Source organism: Trichechus manatus, unplaced genomic scaffold (assembly GCF_000243295.1).
Source record: "Trichechus manatus latirostris isolate Lorelei unplaced genomic scaffold, TriManLat1.0 scaffold00108, whole genome shotgun sequence".
NCBI classification, from domain to species: Eukaryota; Metazoa; Chordata; class Mammalia; order Sirenia; family Trichechidae; genus Trichechus; species Trichechus manatus.
In genome coordinates, this window is record NW_004444044.1 from 5,814,787 (window position 1) to 5,831,920 (window position 17,134).

The 17,134-nt window shown below is 37.4% G+C and overlaps 1 protein-coding gene across 4 annotated transcripts in view; it reads right to left on the reverse strand.

Moving 5' to 3' along the window:
* Nucleotides 1-14,697, reverse strand: part of YTHDC1 (YTH N6-methyladenosine RNA binding protein C1) — a 46,866-nt gene extending 32,169 nt beyond the window's left edge. For 3 of the 4 annotated variants that reach the window (XM_004383340.3, XM_004383339.3, XM_023737792.1), the window contains exons 1-4: nucleotides 14,285-14,697; nucleotides 2,968-3,069; nucleotides 2,288-2,616; nucleotides 1,768-2,176 (exon numbers count right to left, since the gene is read on the reverse strand). In XM_004383340.3, the coding sequence (XP_004383397.1) occupies nucleotides 1,768-2,176; nucleotides 2,288-2,616; nucleotides 2,968-3,069; nucleotides 14,285-14,312 (868 nt within the window). In that variant the 5' untranslated portion in view covers nucleotides 14,313-14,697. The remainder of the gene's footprint in view (nucleotides 1-1,767; nucleotides 2,177-2,287; nucleotides 2,617-2,967; nucleotides 3,070-14,284) is intronic. The other variant, XM_023737793.1, reaches the window with a different exon arrangement.
* Nucleotides 14,698-17,134: the final 2,437 nt, after the last annotated feature.

Sequence of the window (17,134 nt, forward strand, 5' to 3'; positions counted from 1 at the left end):
TGATAGGGAACACAAGGTTGAGTAAGGATATTGTTGATGTGTTGTGAGATTGTTAACCATTGTCATAGGGCAACATTTGTAGTAACTGTTTCATGAGAAACTATTTGTTCTGTAAGCCTTCACCTGAAGTACAATAAAATAAAAAAAAATAAAAATAAAAAGTTCCCTATCCCAATGGGTGGTTTCACACATTCTCCACCATAAATGAACATTCGTTCATTTTACCAATGTCATTTTGGTCCTTATCCATCATTATAAATTACAGAAGATATATCCCATCCATTTGCAAAAAAGCATGATGAGAAAATAGAATTAAAGACTCCCCAAGTTTTTACATCAAGCCCAACTATTCACCCATTCAGTTTAACTCTTAAAACCCTCTTCAAAAACCTATAAAACACTCCTGAAGTCCACCTTTCAGCCAAAGATTAGACAGGCCTATAAAACAAACAATAACACACGTGAGGAATGTGGTTCTTAGTTCAATCAAATATAGAGACCAAACGGGCAATACCTGCCCAAAAACAAAGACAAGAAAGCAGGAAGGGACAGGAAAACTGGATGAATGGACAAAGAGAACCAAGGGTGGAAAGGGAATGGCGGAGAGTGCTGACACATTGCAGGGATTGCAACCAATGTCACAAAACAATTTGTGTATAAAGTTTTGAATGAAAAACTAATTTGTGCTATAAACTTTCACCTAAAATACAATAAAATTAAAAACGAAATAAAGAAACCTATCAAAACTCCTAAACCCGGAACTCTAGAGAGCAAAAGGTTCAAAGCATTTCAGCTGTCAATAACTAGAATATAGCTGGCCATTTACTCTGTATCAAGAACACAATTTGTTAACAAGGTACCATTTAGTGATAAAATTTTGTAATAAAACTATCCCACATTATCAAAAGAATGGGATTTTCTTGTATTCTAATATTTACTACATTTTGCTTATGTGGCAAATCTGGTAGCATAGGACAGCCATGCGAGTATAATCATCATCATCGGGGTCTTTAAGTACCCTAATCTCTCCTTGCTTGTACCTCTGAACTTCCCCCAAAAGCAACCTTCAGCTTAGTGATTACAACTTCCTGCTATTTCTATGCTTTCATCTTATGGATCAAATAGGGATAAATTGGTAGGATATGTGGTATTGAAAAAATAACCCAAGATGATTGTTACCCAATCCGTCCACAAGAATTTTATATTCTTCTTTTCCATTCTGTATCTTTACATCCCAGCCCTCTGTAGACCCTGTCCCAGGTCAACTCAAAGATAAAGAATTAAAAGTTTGTGCTCTCAAGAGAAAAAGAAGGAAATAAGTTGTTTTGATTCTGTTCCCACATGATGGAAACCTAGAGGCATTGTACTATGGAAATATTGTAATATATAGTAGACGGGTTCCATGTGAATACATTTCAAGTACATCGGTGCTGGAACAAGCATTTGTCAATGGGTATGAAACGCTAAGACCTTACAACATTACATCCTGAAATAGATTTCCCTTTAGAGAAACAAAGGATCAGACTTGTGTTCATTTATAAAACAATTTGTAGCTGGGAAATGCCTTTACCAAGACATGCAAACCTTAAGATTATTTGAATGTATTTATAACGCTCGACAGTAAACAATCAACTATAAAAGATTACAAGACAATCGTATTAACATCCTCCGATCTCCTCAAAAAGTTCGCAGCTCAATTTAAACATTCTCAAGAATAAAATCAATTAAAAAAAAAAACAACAATTTTTTACATATAAAATGTAGTACCTGATCCATCTGTGCCTGAACCAGATCTGACAGATCCATCTGTGAAGGATACAGATTCAGAATCCGAGTCGCTAGCCTCACTTCGAGTGTCATAATCATTTCCCTCCTCCTTCTGGTCTCTCTCATCCTGTTCATATTCTTCTTCTTCTTCTTCCTCCTCCTCCTCTTCCTCCTCCTCCTCTCCATCTTCATCCACCTCTTCATCTTCCTCTGCATCTTCTTCTACCTCTTCATCTTCCTCCACATCTTCTTCCACTCCTTCCTCCTCATTCTCCGTGTTGTTACCTTGCTCATCAGAAGAACCACTGCTGCCAGTCTCACGGTCGGAACCATATTCTTCAGAGTTCACTTCTTCCTTAGAAGATTGGCTAGATCTGCTTGCGCGTCTATCCACATCAAGCCCAATTCTCTGATGTTTAAAGAAAAAAGGAATCAACAGTCATATAACAGACAAGGTCAGGGTGAACAAATAGTTCTAAAAAGAACTGCTTTCTGTTTTATCTGCAATAATATTTACTACCTCAGAATCATCTGGTGTTGGGGATTTGGCCCTCCTTTCAGGATCCCTTTTCCGGAGACAAGTCTTTTCAGGTTGACTCTTGTAAGGTTCTCTGGAGGCACTGCTTGACAAACGGATCTTCCGATCAGCATCTAGACGCTTGTTTCTTTCAGATCTTTGATATTCCTCATTTTTATACTCTGTGACCGACTTTCCTTTTGTACTAACTACTCTTTTGTTATTGCTAACAGATGAGCTCAGTGGCTTTGAAATCAACTGTCTTGAATGAACAGAAGGCTTCTGTCGTTTGGTGTCAGTAGATTCCATTCGGTCACTTTTTCTTTTTGATCCTTAAAAATATGATTTAAAAAGATGTAAAAATGTGGTATTCTACTTATCTTACAAAAAGATTAACAGATAATATACATCAGGGAGAAACAAGTTTCATTTCTTTAAAATGTCTTCTGAAATACTTGTATTCCAAAGTTAATCTAAAAGAAAACAAAGCTTTTGAATACATGGAATAAACCCATGTATTTGAGAAGTTTCATATGGAACAGGATACAACAGTTTGTTATACTGACTGTCCTTTTGGTGTCAACTGTCTCAAGGAACAAATACAAAAGCTAGTCATCATCTTCAGAAATTATATCTCTTCTATTTACATTTTTATTTAGCAAAATAATAGGAACATTACATACCCTTTTTCTCGTTTTTATCTTGTTCACTTTCTGGGTTATACAGTTCATCATCCTGTTCTGGTACTTCAGTCAAAATATCATCGAGAACATTAAGCTCTCCATCTGAAAACAAAAAATAAGGAAACATCAGTATTATTAAGCATTTATTTTTGAGTACTGACTATGTTGAGGCCATGGAAGTATGTGAGCATAACCCTCAAGGAGCTTGTATTTCAGATTAAGACACAAGAGTCATATAAAACATTACAAAAGAAGTTGGCACAGAGCTCTGGTCTACAAAGCCAGGAATATGCACCCCACGGGGTTATCAAGGCTGTGTACTCCCCACAAGATACTTACTGATTACCAAGGGAAATATTATTAACTTTCCAATGGCAAAATCTGACAGACATCAGTTTACATAATCAAACAGTATCACCAGTTATGGGACAAATCAGTATCACGGGCCTCCTGGTGACACACTGAGAATAAAAAAATGCTTGTGTGGTACCACTAAGGAAAACTCAAAATTTTAATGTAATCATGAGGAAATATCAGATAAACCCAATTAAGAAGCATTCCAAAAGTAACTGACCTGTATTCTCCAAAAATGTCAATGTCATGAAATATACAGACTAAAGAACTCTTTCAGATTAAAGGATATAAAGAGACATACAACTGAATACAGGACAGGATCTGGGATATAACTGGGAAAATTGGTGAAATCTGAATAAGGTTTGTAGATTATAGTATGCATCAATGTTAATTTCCTAATTTTGATAGTACTGTGGTTAAGTAAAACAAAGTCCTTGTTTTCAGGAAATATATACTCAAGTATTTAGGGGTAAAGGGACATCATGTCTGCAATTGTCAAAACAATTCGAAGGGAAAAGTGTGTGTTTGTGTGCATGTGTGCGCACATGTAAGCACATATACACATTGAAAGAAACAAATGTGATAAAATGTTAATATTTGGGGAATATGATTGAAGGGTAAAAGGAAATTCTTTGTACTATTGTACCTATTCTGTGTATCTTGAAGTATGTCAATATAAAAAAGTTAAAAGAACAAAATGATTGATGTGATACACAAACAAAAAAGTCTGGAGATCACTGGTATGGACTATAAAAGTATAGCTAGTTCTGAAAAGAGAACTATGACTATACTGACATATTCAACAATCATGAAAACTTAGAAGTCAGTTTTGTCGTCCAACCCTCACCCTCCTCCATTTCCAACACTACAAAATAAATCTTTGAAATACATGCAAGTATTTATCACTTTAAACTGATTTTTTTGGTAATGCACTAAAGCTAATGGTAAATATTCTGAACACTAAGTATTCTGGTATCAAAAATACCTTTCAAATTTAAGGTATGGGGAAGGGAAGTGTAAAGTCCCGAAAACTGGTAAGATAGCAAAATTATAGTTACGGCTCCAGGACACCAAAGACTGCTCCAAGTATAGCAGGGTAATTATTAACCTGGGGTCTATAAACTGATCAGATGAGATTCAGGAGATCTGTAACTAACTCTCTCCTAATATTAATTACAAGTACATTTACACACAAACACACACACTTTTCAAGAAAAAGGCCAAAAGACTTTTCACCAGTTCTCAAAGGGCCCTATAACAAAGTCAACCATATTCATGTACCTGACAAAAACACTCGTGAAAGAGGAGTGTTTGGAGAGAAAAGCAACAAGGGCAGCTCATCAGAGGAGCCAAAGAAACACACCGTTTCAAGAAAAAATTATAGGTAATACATACTGTAAGGCTCCACAGATGAGAAGGAAGAAAATCCTGTTTGGAAGGTAGAGAAGCTCAACTACAAGTCAGTGAAGCTGAATGCAAAAAAAAGGCAAAAAGTATGAAGACAAGATTCTTCCCTGATTTAATTTTTTAGACAATCTTCTCAACAGGATAGAAAAGAATAGACGTGCAAATAGAAAGAAGTCTAAGGAAGAAACTGAAAAGAAAAACAAAAGTATAAAAAATAGACCACTAATACAGGTTGGTCACCAAAAGAAAGGCAAGAAACAGAAAGATAACTAAAGAGAGGAATTTTATTTTATTTTCCCAATATCTGGAAGACATGCACAGCTCCAAAGAAGAAAGAAATTAGTGACCAAGAGAACTAAAACAGTTAATAAAAAAGATAAAAAGAGAAGGCTACATATAAAATAAAAAAGGTAACATCTTTCTTCTTCATTTGGAGACAGACACATGCCATTTAAGAATATCTGAAAAGCACATATACTTGGAAAGGGATATAACAATTGATTTCTTTGGGTGGCAAGAATGTCTATCTGCGCTTTACCATTTTTCTAAAATAAATATATACTATTGGGTTGTTTTTATTTTTGTTTGTTTTTTAAATGTTATTTAAAATAAAGGTAAGTCAACCAAAAAAGCTTTTCTCATCCTCTGAATTCAAGCTTTCCCTAAGGACGAAACTCCCTCAAGATCTGCATGGTAGTCAGCTCCATTTTTAGACCCTGTATTATAAATAAAAAATAAAAACAAATTAAATAATTTCATAGAGAAAATCCAAGGCTGGCACATGTTTAACAATTCTTGAATCAAAATTATCTAGTCAGTAAATAGGGAGTCCAATAAATCCTGACAATCAAATACGTTTGTAGAAGACAAAAATAAAAAGCCAAACCTATCACCACAAAATAGGCAATTAAGTAAATACTGAACTAGACAAATCTCTTCATGAAATCAATAGTTCTTTATTAGAAATATCACCCCAAAAGCCTCAACGTTTACATTAAATTATACACGTTGTATGTGCTAAATTTAACATAGAATGAAACACAGAATTATACTGGTTATCTTAAATCAACTTAAATTACAGATATGCCTAAATCATGGTTTCCCTACAAAAAAGGGTGCCCTGTTTGAAGAAGCTTTAATACTTATATTAACCAAATTCAGAAAACAGCTAGACTTTTTCAACACAAGTATCAACCAATTTTTACTTAATAAAACGCCTTGTCTGTTTAAAATTTATCATGTTCACATCATATGAAACACATAAGGCATATATTACTACTTACTACTTTGCAGATATGAAATAGAAGCTCAGTGTACCAGAAAGCTCTGTACCCCCAACATTAGAAAATTTTTAATTTACTAGAATACTGAAGGTCAGCCATAACATACTCATTTGATGGTCTACGTATTTTTATGAATATTATGTACAGTCTATGACATTAATAAGCTGTGTGGTTTGATCACAATCATATAAATCATACCATCTGAGGCCTGCAGGCCAAATTCTGCTGATTTTTTTGGTATGGCCCACAAGAATGGTTTTTATACTTTTAAGGGTTGTTTAAAAAAAATAATAATAATAATGAACAGAGGCCTTATGTGATCCACAAAGCCCTTTACAAAAAAAAGTTTGCCAACCCCTCATAAATTATCACATTTCAAGTTACCTTCCTACATCACTGAAACCATGTCTATATTTACCGAAGTATAATATACAGGGAAAAGGGATTTGGTTTGGGAGGTGAGGAATCCAGGTCACCACCAAAGTAGCTAGGTATCTTTGGGAAAGTCTGAGTCTTTCTGAGCTCCAGTTTCACCACCTCTGATATTCAGAATAAAAAGATCAGTATTTTGGGAAGGGAAAAAGAGGGCAGTAATTTGAATCTCCTGATGAGTTTTTCAACCTACAAGCCTTTCCTACCACCATCAGATTCTAATAAACCGCCCCCCCCCCCATCCTTTTGTGAATGGCTAGGCTACATGATATACAAAATCTGGTCCAGAACACACAAAAAAATCGTCTTTCTTCAATAAAGCAAAAGGATACACGTCCCGATAGCTACTGCTGCATAACATACCACCCCAAAACTTACCGGCTTAAAAAAATTACAATTATTTTTATTATTATTGCTCATGGTTCTACAGCGCAACTAGGGTCACTCATGTTTTTGCAATCACATGGTGGCTAGGGCTGGAATCATCTGAAGGCTTACTTATTCACATGTCTGGTGGGTGCCGGGGTGGGGAAGACTCAGAACAGCTGAGGTTCTCGGGCATTTTCTCTCTCTCTGGTCACTCTCCACCATGGCAGCTTTAGGGTAGTCAGACCTCTTACATGGTGGTTCAGGGCTTTAAAGGAGTATGACCCAACAGAAAAAGAGATCAGGGGAAAGCCCAGCTAACACTACTACCAACACTACCACCAACATGACACCATGGCATTTTATTCGTAGAGGCAATCACAAAAATCTACCTAGGTTCAAGACGAGGGGACACAGAGTCCCTCTACTGATGAGAGAAGAGTCAAGTACTTGGTGGATGTTCTTGGGATTTTAATTATAAATGTAGGGCAGTCTTTAAAACTAGAAGCTGGTTTTAAAAGGCCAGTGTGAGAGCTTAAAATATTGGGTTGCAAAGCCAACTTAAGGTACTGCTTCTGACCAATTCCTTCATGGCTAGAAAAAGTACATTTTGTGTATTTTAATTTATTTTTCCAACTTAGAATGAACTAGTTATAATGAAAGGAAACATTTTAATACTCTCCAAAGCTACCACTGTTAAAGACTAATCATCACTGGTACATGCTTTTTGAAAAGAAATAATTATCTCTTTAAGACATAAAATAATATCCACCAGTTCACCAGGGTGACTTTCTTTAAACTACCTTAATAGTTTTAAATCACTCTTTCTTTGCCCTGAAATTCAGTATTATTAACACGCTGTATGAATAGAGATATATACAATTGCTTCATAGTACTTTCACAGCCGCATGCTAACCTAAGAATATTAACAGTAAAATGAACAAAGATTAGTGAATGTCAGATGGAGCATTTCATGAACATACAATTCATGTACTATAAAAATAATCCTAAGGCATTATTTCTGTGGAATATAGCCCTTCACATTAAAAGATATTTTGATAAGTCTATATAAACTATACACAGACATTTTAAAACCTCTACACTTCTGTGTTCCAAAATTAAGACACCACAATAAATTTTTCAATGTGTCAGCACAACAAATTAGCTCAAATTAAACATAAAATGATTCATTAAACAGGTATTTCCAATTACAGCTAAAATTCAAATCCACCCAAAAGTTGTACACTAGCAGCTTGTAGGTTGAGTCCAGCCCTCAGAGGTGCTATTTTTGAAAACTCTGAAAATTTAACATAAAAATCCAGATCTTAAACTTCTGAGTTTGTTTTCTGTTGTTTGCTCGGCTTTCTTTTTTTTTTTTTTTTTTTTTAAGGAATATTTGACAATTATGGGCCCATATACCCCAAATTCAAATCCACTGTCAGTGAGTCCATTCTGACTCACAGCAACCTTACAGGACAGAGTAGAACTGCCCCATAGGGTTTCCAAAGCTGTAATCTCTACAGAAGCAGACGGCCACATCTTTCTCACAAGGAGTGGCTGGTCTGTTCGAATCACTGACCTTTCAGTTCGCAGCTGAGTGCTTTAACCACTGCACCACCAGGGCTTCTTATGGGCCCATATTCTCACCTAAAAACAACCAGTTGGAGCAGTCTTGATCCTCTATTAAGACACAGACAGGGGTATCCTATGCTCAGGTTTTGCATGAGACAATCTAGGTTTACAGCTGGTGACTGAAATCAGTGTATTTACTAATAATGCCATGCTTTTTTTTTTTTTAACATAATACTTACCTCTTGTATTAAACAAGTACTTTATCTACCTGACCCTGTTATGTATGTAAGTACTCAACCTCTGAATACCACCACTAGTAAATAACTAAAAGGCTCATTTCAATAAACACCAAAGCACGGGGACACCACACCGAACTTCACTTTTAGTATACATGATACTTTGTGAGTAAAGAGTATGACCCTGTTATGTATGTAAGCACTCAACCTCTGAATACCACCACTAGTAAATAACTAAAAGGCTCATTTCAATAGACACCAAAGCACGGGGACACCACACCGAACCTCACTTTTAGTATATATGATACTTTGTGAGTAAAGAGTAGGAACTCTAAAGAGGATAATCCCACTCACTTCTAGTGGATTACTGTCTTGACAGAATGCAAGTACAGTGTTCTCAGATCTTCCAAATTTTCAAGAGGAATCTCAAATCCAGATTTTTATTTGGAATTTTATAACTTTTAAGTATCACCTCAACCAAAAAACAGAACATAAAAAGCAGACAGCCTGTGGAAGTGCAATGACCTGTGAATGCTTTGATTCATATTATTTTATGTATATGGACTGCATTAGTATCACTAGCACAATCTTAATTATCTCAAATTGTTAGCAAACTGAGTTTTGAGATAAAAGTACAGATTCCCAGAGACATAGAAGGTAAAACAAAAACAACAGGAATCATTGTTTTTAGAGCCTGCTCAAAAACGGTAAGATGTTGGAACTAACAGCGCTAGTTTTTTGTTGCCTGGTTGGGAGATTTTTGTTTTTAGACAAACACGGGAACTTAAAAATCCAAATGGCTTTCAAAGTAGTTTAATCTTAGAAGGTTATGTACATAACAAGAGTTCCAAATTGAATTTGAAGCCCACAGAACTGAAATGACTTGATTAAAATCTTACAACTCTGAATTCAGTACTTTTTCCAATATACTAGAATTATACCCTTGAAATTCCAGACCTATGAGGGCCAAAGCCTCCACGAATATCAGTTGTGTAAAGAAAATTAACCTTTATCTGGGACACGGTCCATTTTCTGACTTCAGGAGCCTCTAGGTCAGAAGATAAAAAGTGCTCCTACTTATTTCAGAGGCCAGTATCAGACTAAGACATTGAATATTTAAAGAAAAAGAACAGGGAGGTTAAATATACTACATTTTGTTTTCTAATACAGGGCACCAAAGTACATTATATCTTCTCAATTCATTCAGTATAGTTTTAGTGGGACCTGGCAATGCAGCAAAATTTCCTGGAATCTCTCTTCTCTGTTATCTTGCAAAGCACTGTTTGTCATTCAAAATTGTCATCGCTCTAAATAAAGTTGAGAGACCTGGATTTCCTGTCCTATCCAAACTTCCCGTCTTCCAAAACACACACAATTGAGGTCTAAGGACAGTGTATTTAATTCTCCACCCTACTTCTATTATAAACATAAAATTTCCCTTTTATAATAAAGATGGTAAAACAAATACAGTGGAATCTCAATGACAAACTTACTCTATGCTTTAGAGAGCACTAACTAAACTGGACCAGGAAAGTCAATTTTATCCTAAGAACTCACTATAGTGAAGGCTACCATGTATGTATATATGTGTGTGTGTACATACACATATAAACCTTAAAATCAGAAACTATTGGCTTTGGATATCATATAGCAAATACAGAAAATGTCACATAATAACTAGTTATTTGTTGTTGCTGTTAGGTGCCGTGGAGTCAATTTCAACTTACAGCGACCCTATGCACAAGAGAATGAAACACTGTCCGGTCCTGCGTCATTCTCACAATCGTTGTTACGCCTGAGCCCACTGTTGCAGCCACTGTGTCAATCCATCTCGCTGAGGGTCAGTTATTAATGAAGTCCAATAATAAAGTAAATAAATCACTTATTCAAGGCATTCAGGCACAACTACTGCATACCAGGAACTTGGTGAAGATGACAAACATACTCCTGGCCTTCAAGGAGCTTCCAGTCTGGTAATGTAGAAAACATATTACTTCTGAAAGTGGTAATTCACTATACATTATTTACGGTAGATTAAACTTTTATCAACTTCTTCACAGAAAACTTGATAAGAGTTTAAGAAATAAAATTTATATAACGGGTTTATTTATAATATTAGAAAAGATGTGTATTTCCTCCTTCTACAAAAAAGCTGAATTTAATGTTAGTTAACACCACCATTTCAACATCTTTCAAATCCACATTTTTGGACAAATTAACACAGGAATCAGAGGGAGCTAGCAGTTTGTCCAGTTATACAGGCTTCAGCTTCTAGGTATGGTTATTACAGAAATATTGGAAATGTTAATGTCTGTTTATCACACAGCTAATATTTAAAATCCTATAACCCAAGGTATCTATGACCAAAAGTCTTTCAACTGTTTTGTGACCAATATAATAGCAAATTTCTGCAACTTAAACTCATTTACCTATCAAGATCTTACACCATTTATGGAATCATTTAGAAAGGATCTAAAGGTTTGTGACATGTGTAAGATTCTTGAGTTTTTCTTTATAATTTCCTAATATAATATAATAAAAGAGAACTAATGACAATGAAGTACTTAGATTCCCACTATTTCTCACTCAAGTATAAAAGACAGAGGAGTCAAGTATTGATTCTAATTCTGGTTTTGATTCTTTGGTGTATGACAATGATAAAGTAAATGAGAGGCTCTATACTGAGCTTCCTTATTTGTAAAGTAGGTTATTCCAGAACTCTTCCCATTCCCAATTTAAATAAACAATTCCAGTAGAAGTTGAGCAGTTGACTAATTCACTAGTATGTTCTATTACTAATACATGATATTACTACTTCCCAACAATAGTTAAGTTTACATATTTGGACTACAATTTCATCACTAAATTCATTTCTAAAACCAAAGTTTTTTAAAACACCATCTACTTTCCCTCCTCAGTGTGCATTATTGTGTCTACTTTATTACTAGCTTATAAGTCTGTCCACCTTAATAGGTAACAAATTCTTGACAAGTGCTGAGTTTTACTCATTTTGTATTTACTGGTTTATCTCACCCTACCACAACCACCACCCACTCCCTGTAACACACATAAATCGCATTCAGTTCATAAATTATATTCTGACACATTAAAAGTTGACTAAATTAATTCTTAATGATTAAAATCATCTACTTTAATAATTGATTCTACTAGTAATTAAAAGCAGTTTCCTTTACTCACTAATACCATGCCATCCTATTCTCACATTCCTTCTTGGCTTTTAAATTTCACCAACAAAGGGGGTGTGGATTTTTAAAGATTTAGCTTAGAAAAAAATAAAAGTGCTATGACCTAATTAATAGACTGTTTTAAGACAAGGACAATATTTTAATCATATTTCCACCAACTCCACTCCCCAAGCAACTAGCAGTCGTTCAATGAATTATCAGTTGAATGAATAAATAAGCCTAGCACATAGAACTGCAAAACAATAATCTCCAAGAACAACTTCTGGATTTCATGGAAGAGAATATAGCAAAATAAAATAATAAAGAACCTAAATAAACTGGAGACAGACACAAAGCATCAGGGTTATCAACGTTTACTTTTCCAACAAGATTGGTAAGAAATTAAATACTTCTACATATATCCATAATTCATAGAAGGGCACCAACACTTCATTTTTAATGAGGATCAACTTTCTAATGAAATCTTTTACTTCTCTCTTTTGAATCTTCAATATATTATACGAATTTATAATCCTCCTAGTATAATGCAGAGACAGAACACTGGAAAGATACAGTGGGCAAGTGTATAAAATCTGCTAGAGGAGTTTAGCCTTTGAGTGCAGAATCTGATTTGAGAAGAACAAGACAATAAATCAGTGTTTTGTAAAAATAACCCTGCAGCAGTATATAAGACATGCGCTACGGACCGGACAAGTGAAGGAAATCAGGAAGCCCAACAGAGACTTTTGTAGTTGTCCAGGCATGCAGAGATGAAAGACTGAGAAAGGGTGCCAAAACATAAGATACAGGGCAGGGACTATGATTTTATGAACTGTTATATGTGGGGATTGCTCATTAACTCATTTATTCCCATGACTACCTGCCCTACTATGCCCATTTTATAGGCAAAAAATTAAGGCTCACAGAAACTAGGTAATTTGCTCTAGGTTCCAACTAGGGCTTGAATCAAGATTTGCCTGACTCCAACATCCTTATTCTTTGGATCATGGGTTATTTATATTTTAAAACAACTAAATGGACTCTCTAAACAACATCTGAAAGGAAAGGAGAACTTTATGGTAAATTTCATATATAGATAAAACAGAAGTATTACTGTCATTTCATGGTATCTAGCAAAAATATACAAAATGTTATGCATATAGCTTGCAGTGGGACACTTGGAAAGATGATCTGGTTTGGAGGGTAACTCAGTTTTTGTTTTTGATATGTACTTGAAGGAAGGCAAACACCCTATAGTCAAAAGTAAAAAAAAAAACTAGATTCAAGGAGTGAGATTATTGCTGCAGAAGGAACACGGGGGCAGAGAAACAAACACTGTACCCAGGTAAGTAAATAGACTATACTGGACACCCTTACAAAAAGGAAGAACAGAAGATTGCACTTTAGGAACCATTTGCTGTTAAAGTACATGATCAATGAAGCATGAAGACTCTCCTGATGTAGGAAGAAAAAAAATCAGAGGACCACAGGCCTAATACAACTTGACTCGAGTCAATTTTTAAAAGGCCCCACACCCCAAACAGCCACAGAGGAGCTACAGATGAGCACCTGTGCCATATCTTCATCAATTATAACCTTTCCAAGACTATCATAATAATCTCAAAAATTGCAAAAGACCTTAAGGTTACCACCTAATCTAGAACCCTCTCCAACAGGTATTGATCCAGGATCTACATTAACACCTCCAGGGCCTGGGAGCTCGGTATATCAAGACATTCCATTCTCGCAACATCAGTTTTTTCTATAGTTCACCGAAATTGTATCCCCCGAATTCTCCCTAACTTCCACCCATTTGTTGGTTGTGCCCTCTGAGAGCTACGCACAATGTGCTTCTATCAAAATAATGTCGAGGATTTCTTGGCCAGCCCTATAATCCTAATCTTTTCAAAAATCGTATTTTCCAAAATAAGCATTAGACGAATAAAACGGGCAATTCTTCCCCTCTCCTTACTTAACAAGAACAACCAGAAGTTAGCTTTAGATGCTTCTCAGGATTAATAATCCACTTGCACAACTTCTTATACATGCTCATTTACTATACTGCCAGTTTTGATCATAGCATTAGGGGTTTTCGAAATTTCGCCTAACACAAAGTGTTGTTCTGAATCTGCGCATTAGATCCGCATAATCCTACCAAGAAATAAACCTTAGAGGCCTGCACTTTTTACAGCAGGCCAGCTAAATTTCTTTCAGCCGCACCCAGGACAGCTAATTAGAAAATGAAGACGGGGAATCTGGATCAAAGAAAACCCCTAGGCGAGATAGTGTTACGCCACACGGAAAGCGAGAACGAAAGGGCAGGGCTGTTATTTTCCAATGAGTCCAAGTGTCTGCGTGCGGCGACTAGCTCCGCGCGTGGCAGGTTAACCTCCCCAACCCCCACCCCCGCCCCGCAACGACCAAGGCCCCATCATCCCACTCCCGAGCCCCGCCTCCGCCCGTCACCTTTCTCCGCACTAACCTTTCTCCTCCCGGCTGTCGGCCGCCATTGCTCCCCTCCTGTTTCCGCTGCTGCTACCGCAGCCGCCGCTTCGACGCGACTCGCGCGGGCGCCGCAGCCGCGGCAGCAGTAGCACGGGCCCGTCCGTCAGTCCGTCCGCCGGGCCGCGCGCTTCGCACCTTGGTCTCTGCCACTCACCCTTCTCAACTCACCCTTTTTCTCCCCCCTTCTTCCCTTTCTCCCTTTTCCCCTTCTCTCTTCTCACTCCAGGCTCCTGCGGCCTAGACCCAGCCTTCCCGATAGGGCTTAGGGGCGGGAGGAGGAAAAGGGCAAGGAAGGGAAACAGATGGCGACGGCGGGCGGCGCTAAAATGGAGCCTGCTTCCTGAGTGAAACAATCCCGCTCCCGAAATGCTCTGCGCTGTTTACGCTTCGTTCCTCTCTGGGAACGTCACAGTGTGGGGAGGGACGGAGCGGCAAGGCGGGGAAGGGAAGTAGCGTGACGTCACCACGTCGCCCCGCCCCCGCAGCCCCCTGTCCGCGAAAGAAGTCTTATTGCCAGGAATTAGGTAAAGTAGATCGTGGACCGATTACGTCGCTCAGTTGCGCAGTTTCTTAACCGAAACGCCCAGTGGAGGCTGCGTCTTTTCGCCTTAAGTCGCCCCGCGATACTCCCGATTCAGTGTTGCAAATCAGTCTTTATTTAGAACAAGTACGGGCTGGCTCCTTTGAAGCCACTACTTTCTCTTTTGTATAGGAGATGTTTTTCTTAAGTTAAGGCCCCAGGCTTACCCAATGGCAGCGCAGAGGATGCAGCTCTCTTGACAAAAAAAATCATAGTTTTTGTTTGTTTTTAAATTGGGGGAAGGAATTATATTGTATTTTAACATAACGTTGTAATGCACATAATAAATTTGGATTAAAGAATTACCTAGGCCCCGAGGTATACAGTTGATGAAACAGACCATTGAGGAATTGAAAACTACAGAAGTGTCTAAAAATTTCATAGCTACATAAAGTAGTAAAATCTCTGAAGGAAACTTGTAGAAGTTCAAAAGAGTGAAAATATAATTTGGCTTCACTGCAAAGTAAGTTTATAAGGTAAAGAAAATTCGAAAAAGAGGTAACATTATGATGTAAACACAGACTAATAGCATGTTCAGAGTCCCTGGGTGTTGCAAACAGTTAAGCACTCAACTACGAACTAAAAGATTGGAGGTTCAAACCCACCCAGAGGTAACTTAGAAGAAAGGCCTGGCTATCTACTTGCAAAAGGTCACAGCCTTGAAAATCCTATGGATAAAAGTTCCGCTCCAACACACATGAGGTCGCGAAAAGTCAGAATCATCCAGACCAACTGGTTCGGTTTCGTTTAATTTCACGTTCACAGAAAGACAAGTAGTCCAGAGAGTGTTGTTATTTGATGCCCATTGTCAAGAATTATTACCAATCTAAGGGGGCAGTGGTGGTTTGGTGGTAGAATCTTGCCTTCTAAGCAGGAGACGCGGGTTTAATTCCTGACCAATGCACCTCACGTGCAGACATCGTGTGTCTGTCAATAGAGCTTTTTGTGTTGGTATGATACTCAACAGGTTCCGGAGGAGCTTCCAGACTAAGATGGACTAGGAAGAAAGGCACGCTGATCTACTTCCAAAAATCAGCCAACAGATTACAATGATCTGATCCTGTTGTGCATTGGGTTACCATGAGTTGGGGGCCGACGCAATGGTAGCTAACAAAAATCTTTAGTATCTTTGTAAATGGGAATTAAAAAATTATTCTCAAAGAGTTCCTGTAATGTTTCCAAGCATTAGAAAAGTTCAATTAAGTGTTCAGTGTTGTTGTTGTTAGGTACCATCAAGTTGGCTCTAACTCATAGAGACCTTATGTACGACAGAACGAAACAATGCCAGGTTCTGCGCCATCCTCACAATCTTTACTATGCTTGAGCTGATTGTTGCAGCCACTGTGTCCATCCATCTCTTTGAGGGTCTTCCTCTTTTTTGCTGACCCTCTACCTTACCAAGCATGATGTCCTTCTCCAGCGACTGGTCCCTCCAGATACCATGTCCAAAGTACCTGCCTGAGACAAAGTCTCACCATCGTCAACTCCAAGGAGCAGTCTGGCTGTATTTCTTCCAAGACAGACTCGTTCGTTCTTCTGGCAGTCCATGGTATATTTGCCAATACCATAATTCAAAGACATCAATTCTTCTGTCTTCCTTATTGATAGTGCAGCTTTCACATGCATATGAGGTGATTGAAAATATCATGGCTTGGGTCAGGTGCACCTCAATCCTCAAGATAACATCTTTGCTTTTTAACACTTTAAAGAGGTTTTTTGCAGCAAATTTGCCCAATGCAATGTGTCGTTTGATTTTTTGACTGCTACTTCCATGGGTGTTGATTGTAGATATAAGTAAAATGAAATCCTTGACAGCTTCAATCGTTTCTCCGTTTATCATGATGTTGCTTATTGATCCAGTTGTGAGGATTTTTGTTTTCTTTATGTTGTGGTGTAATCCATACTGAAGGCTGCAGTCTTTGATCTTCATTCAGTAAGTGCTTCAATCCTCTTCACTTTCTGCAGCAGGGTTGTATCATCTGCATGTCGCAGGTTGTTAATGAGTCTTCCTCCAATCCTCAAATAAGTAGTGCTGGAACAATTAAATAACCATTGGAAATAAATGACCATGAACTCTACCTAACACCATCCACAAAAATTAATTCAAAATGGTTTATAGACCTAAATATGCATCAGGAGTGTGCTGGATATCTGTGTTTGACCTCTCTGATCCATTTTCCACACTTCTCCACCCTGCTCTGTACACTAGGAGGATGACCATATAGATGCATCAACTGATTCTCTTCC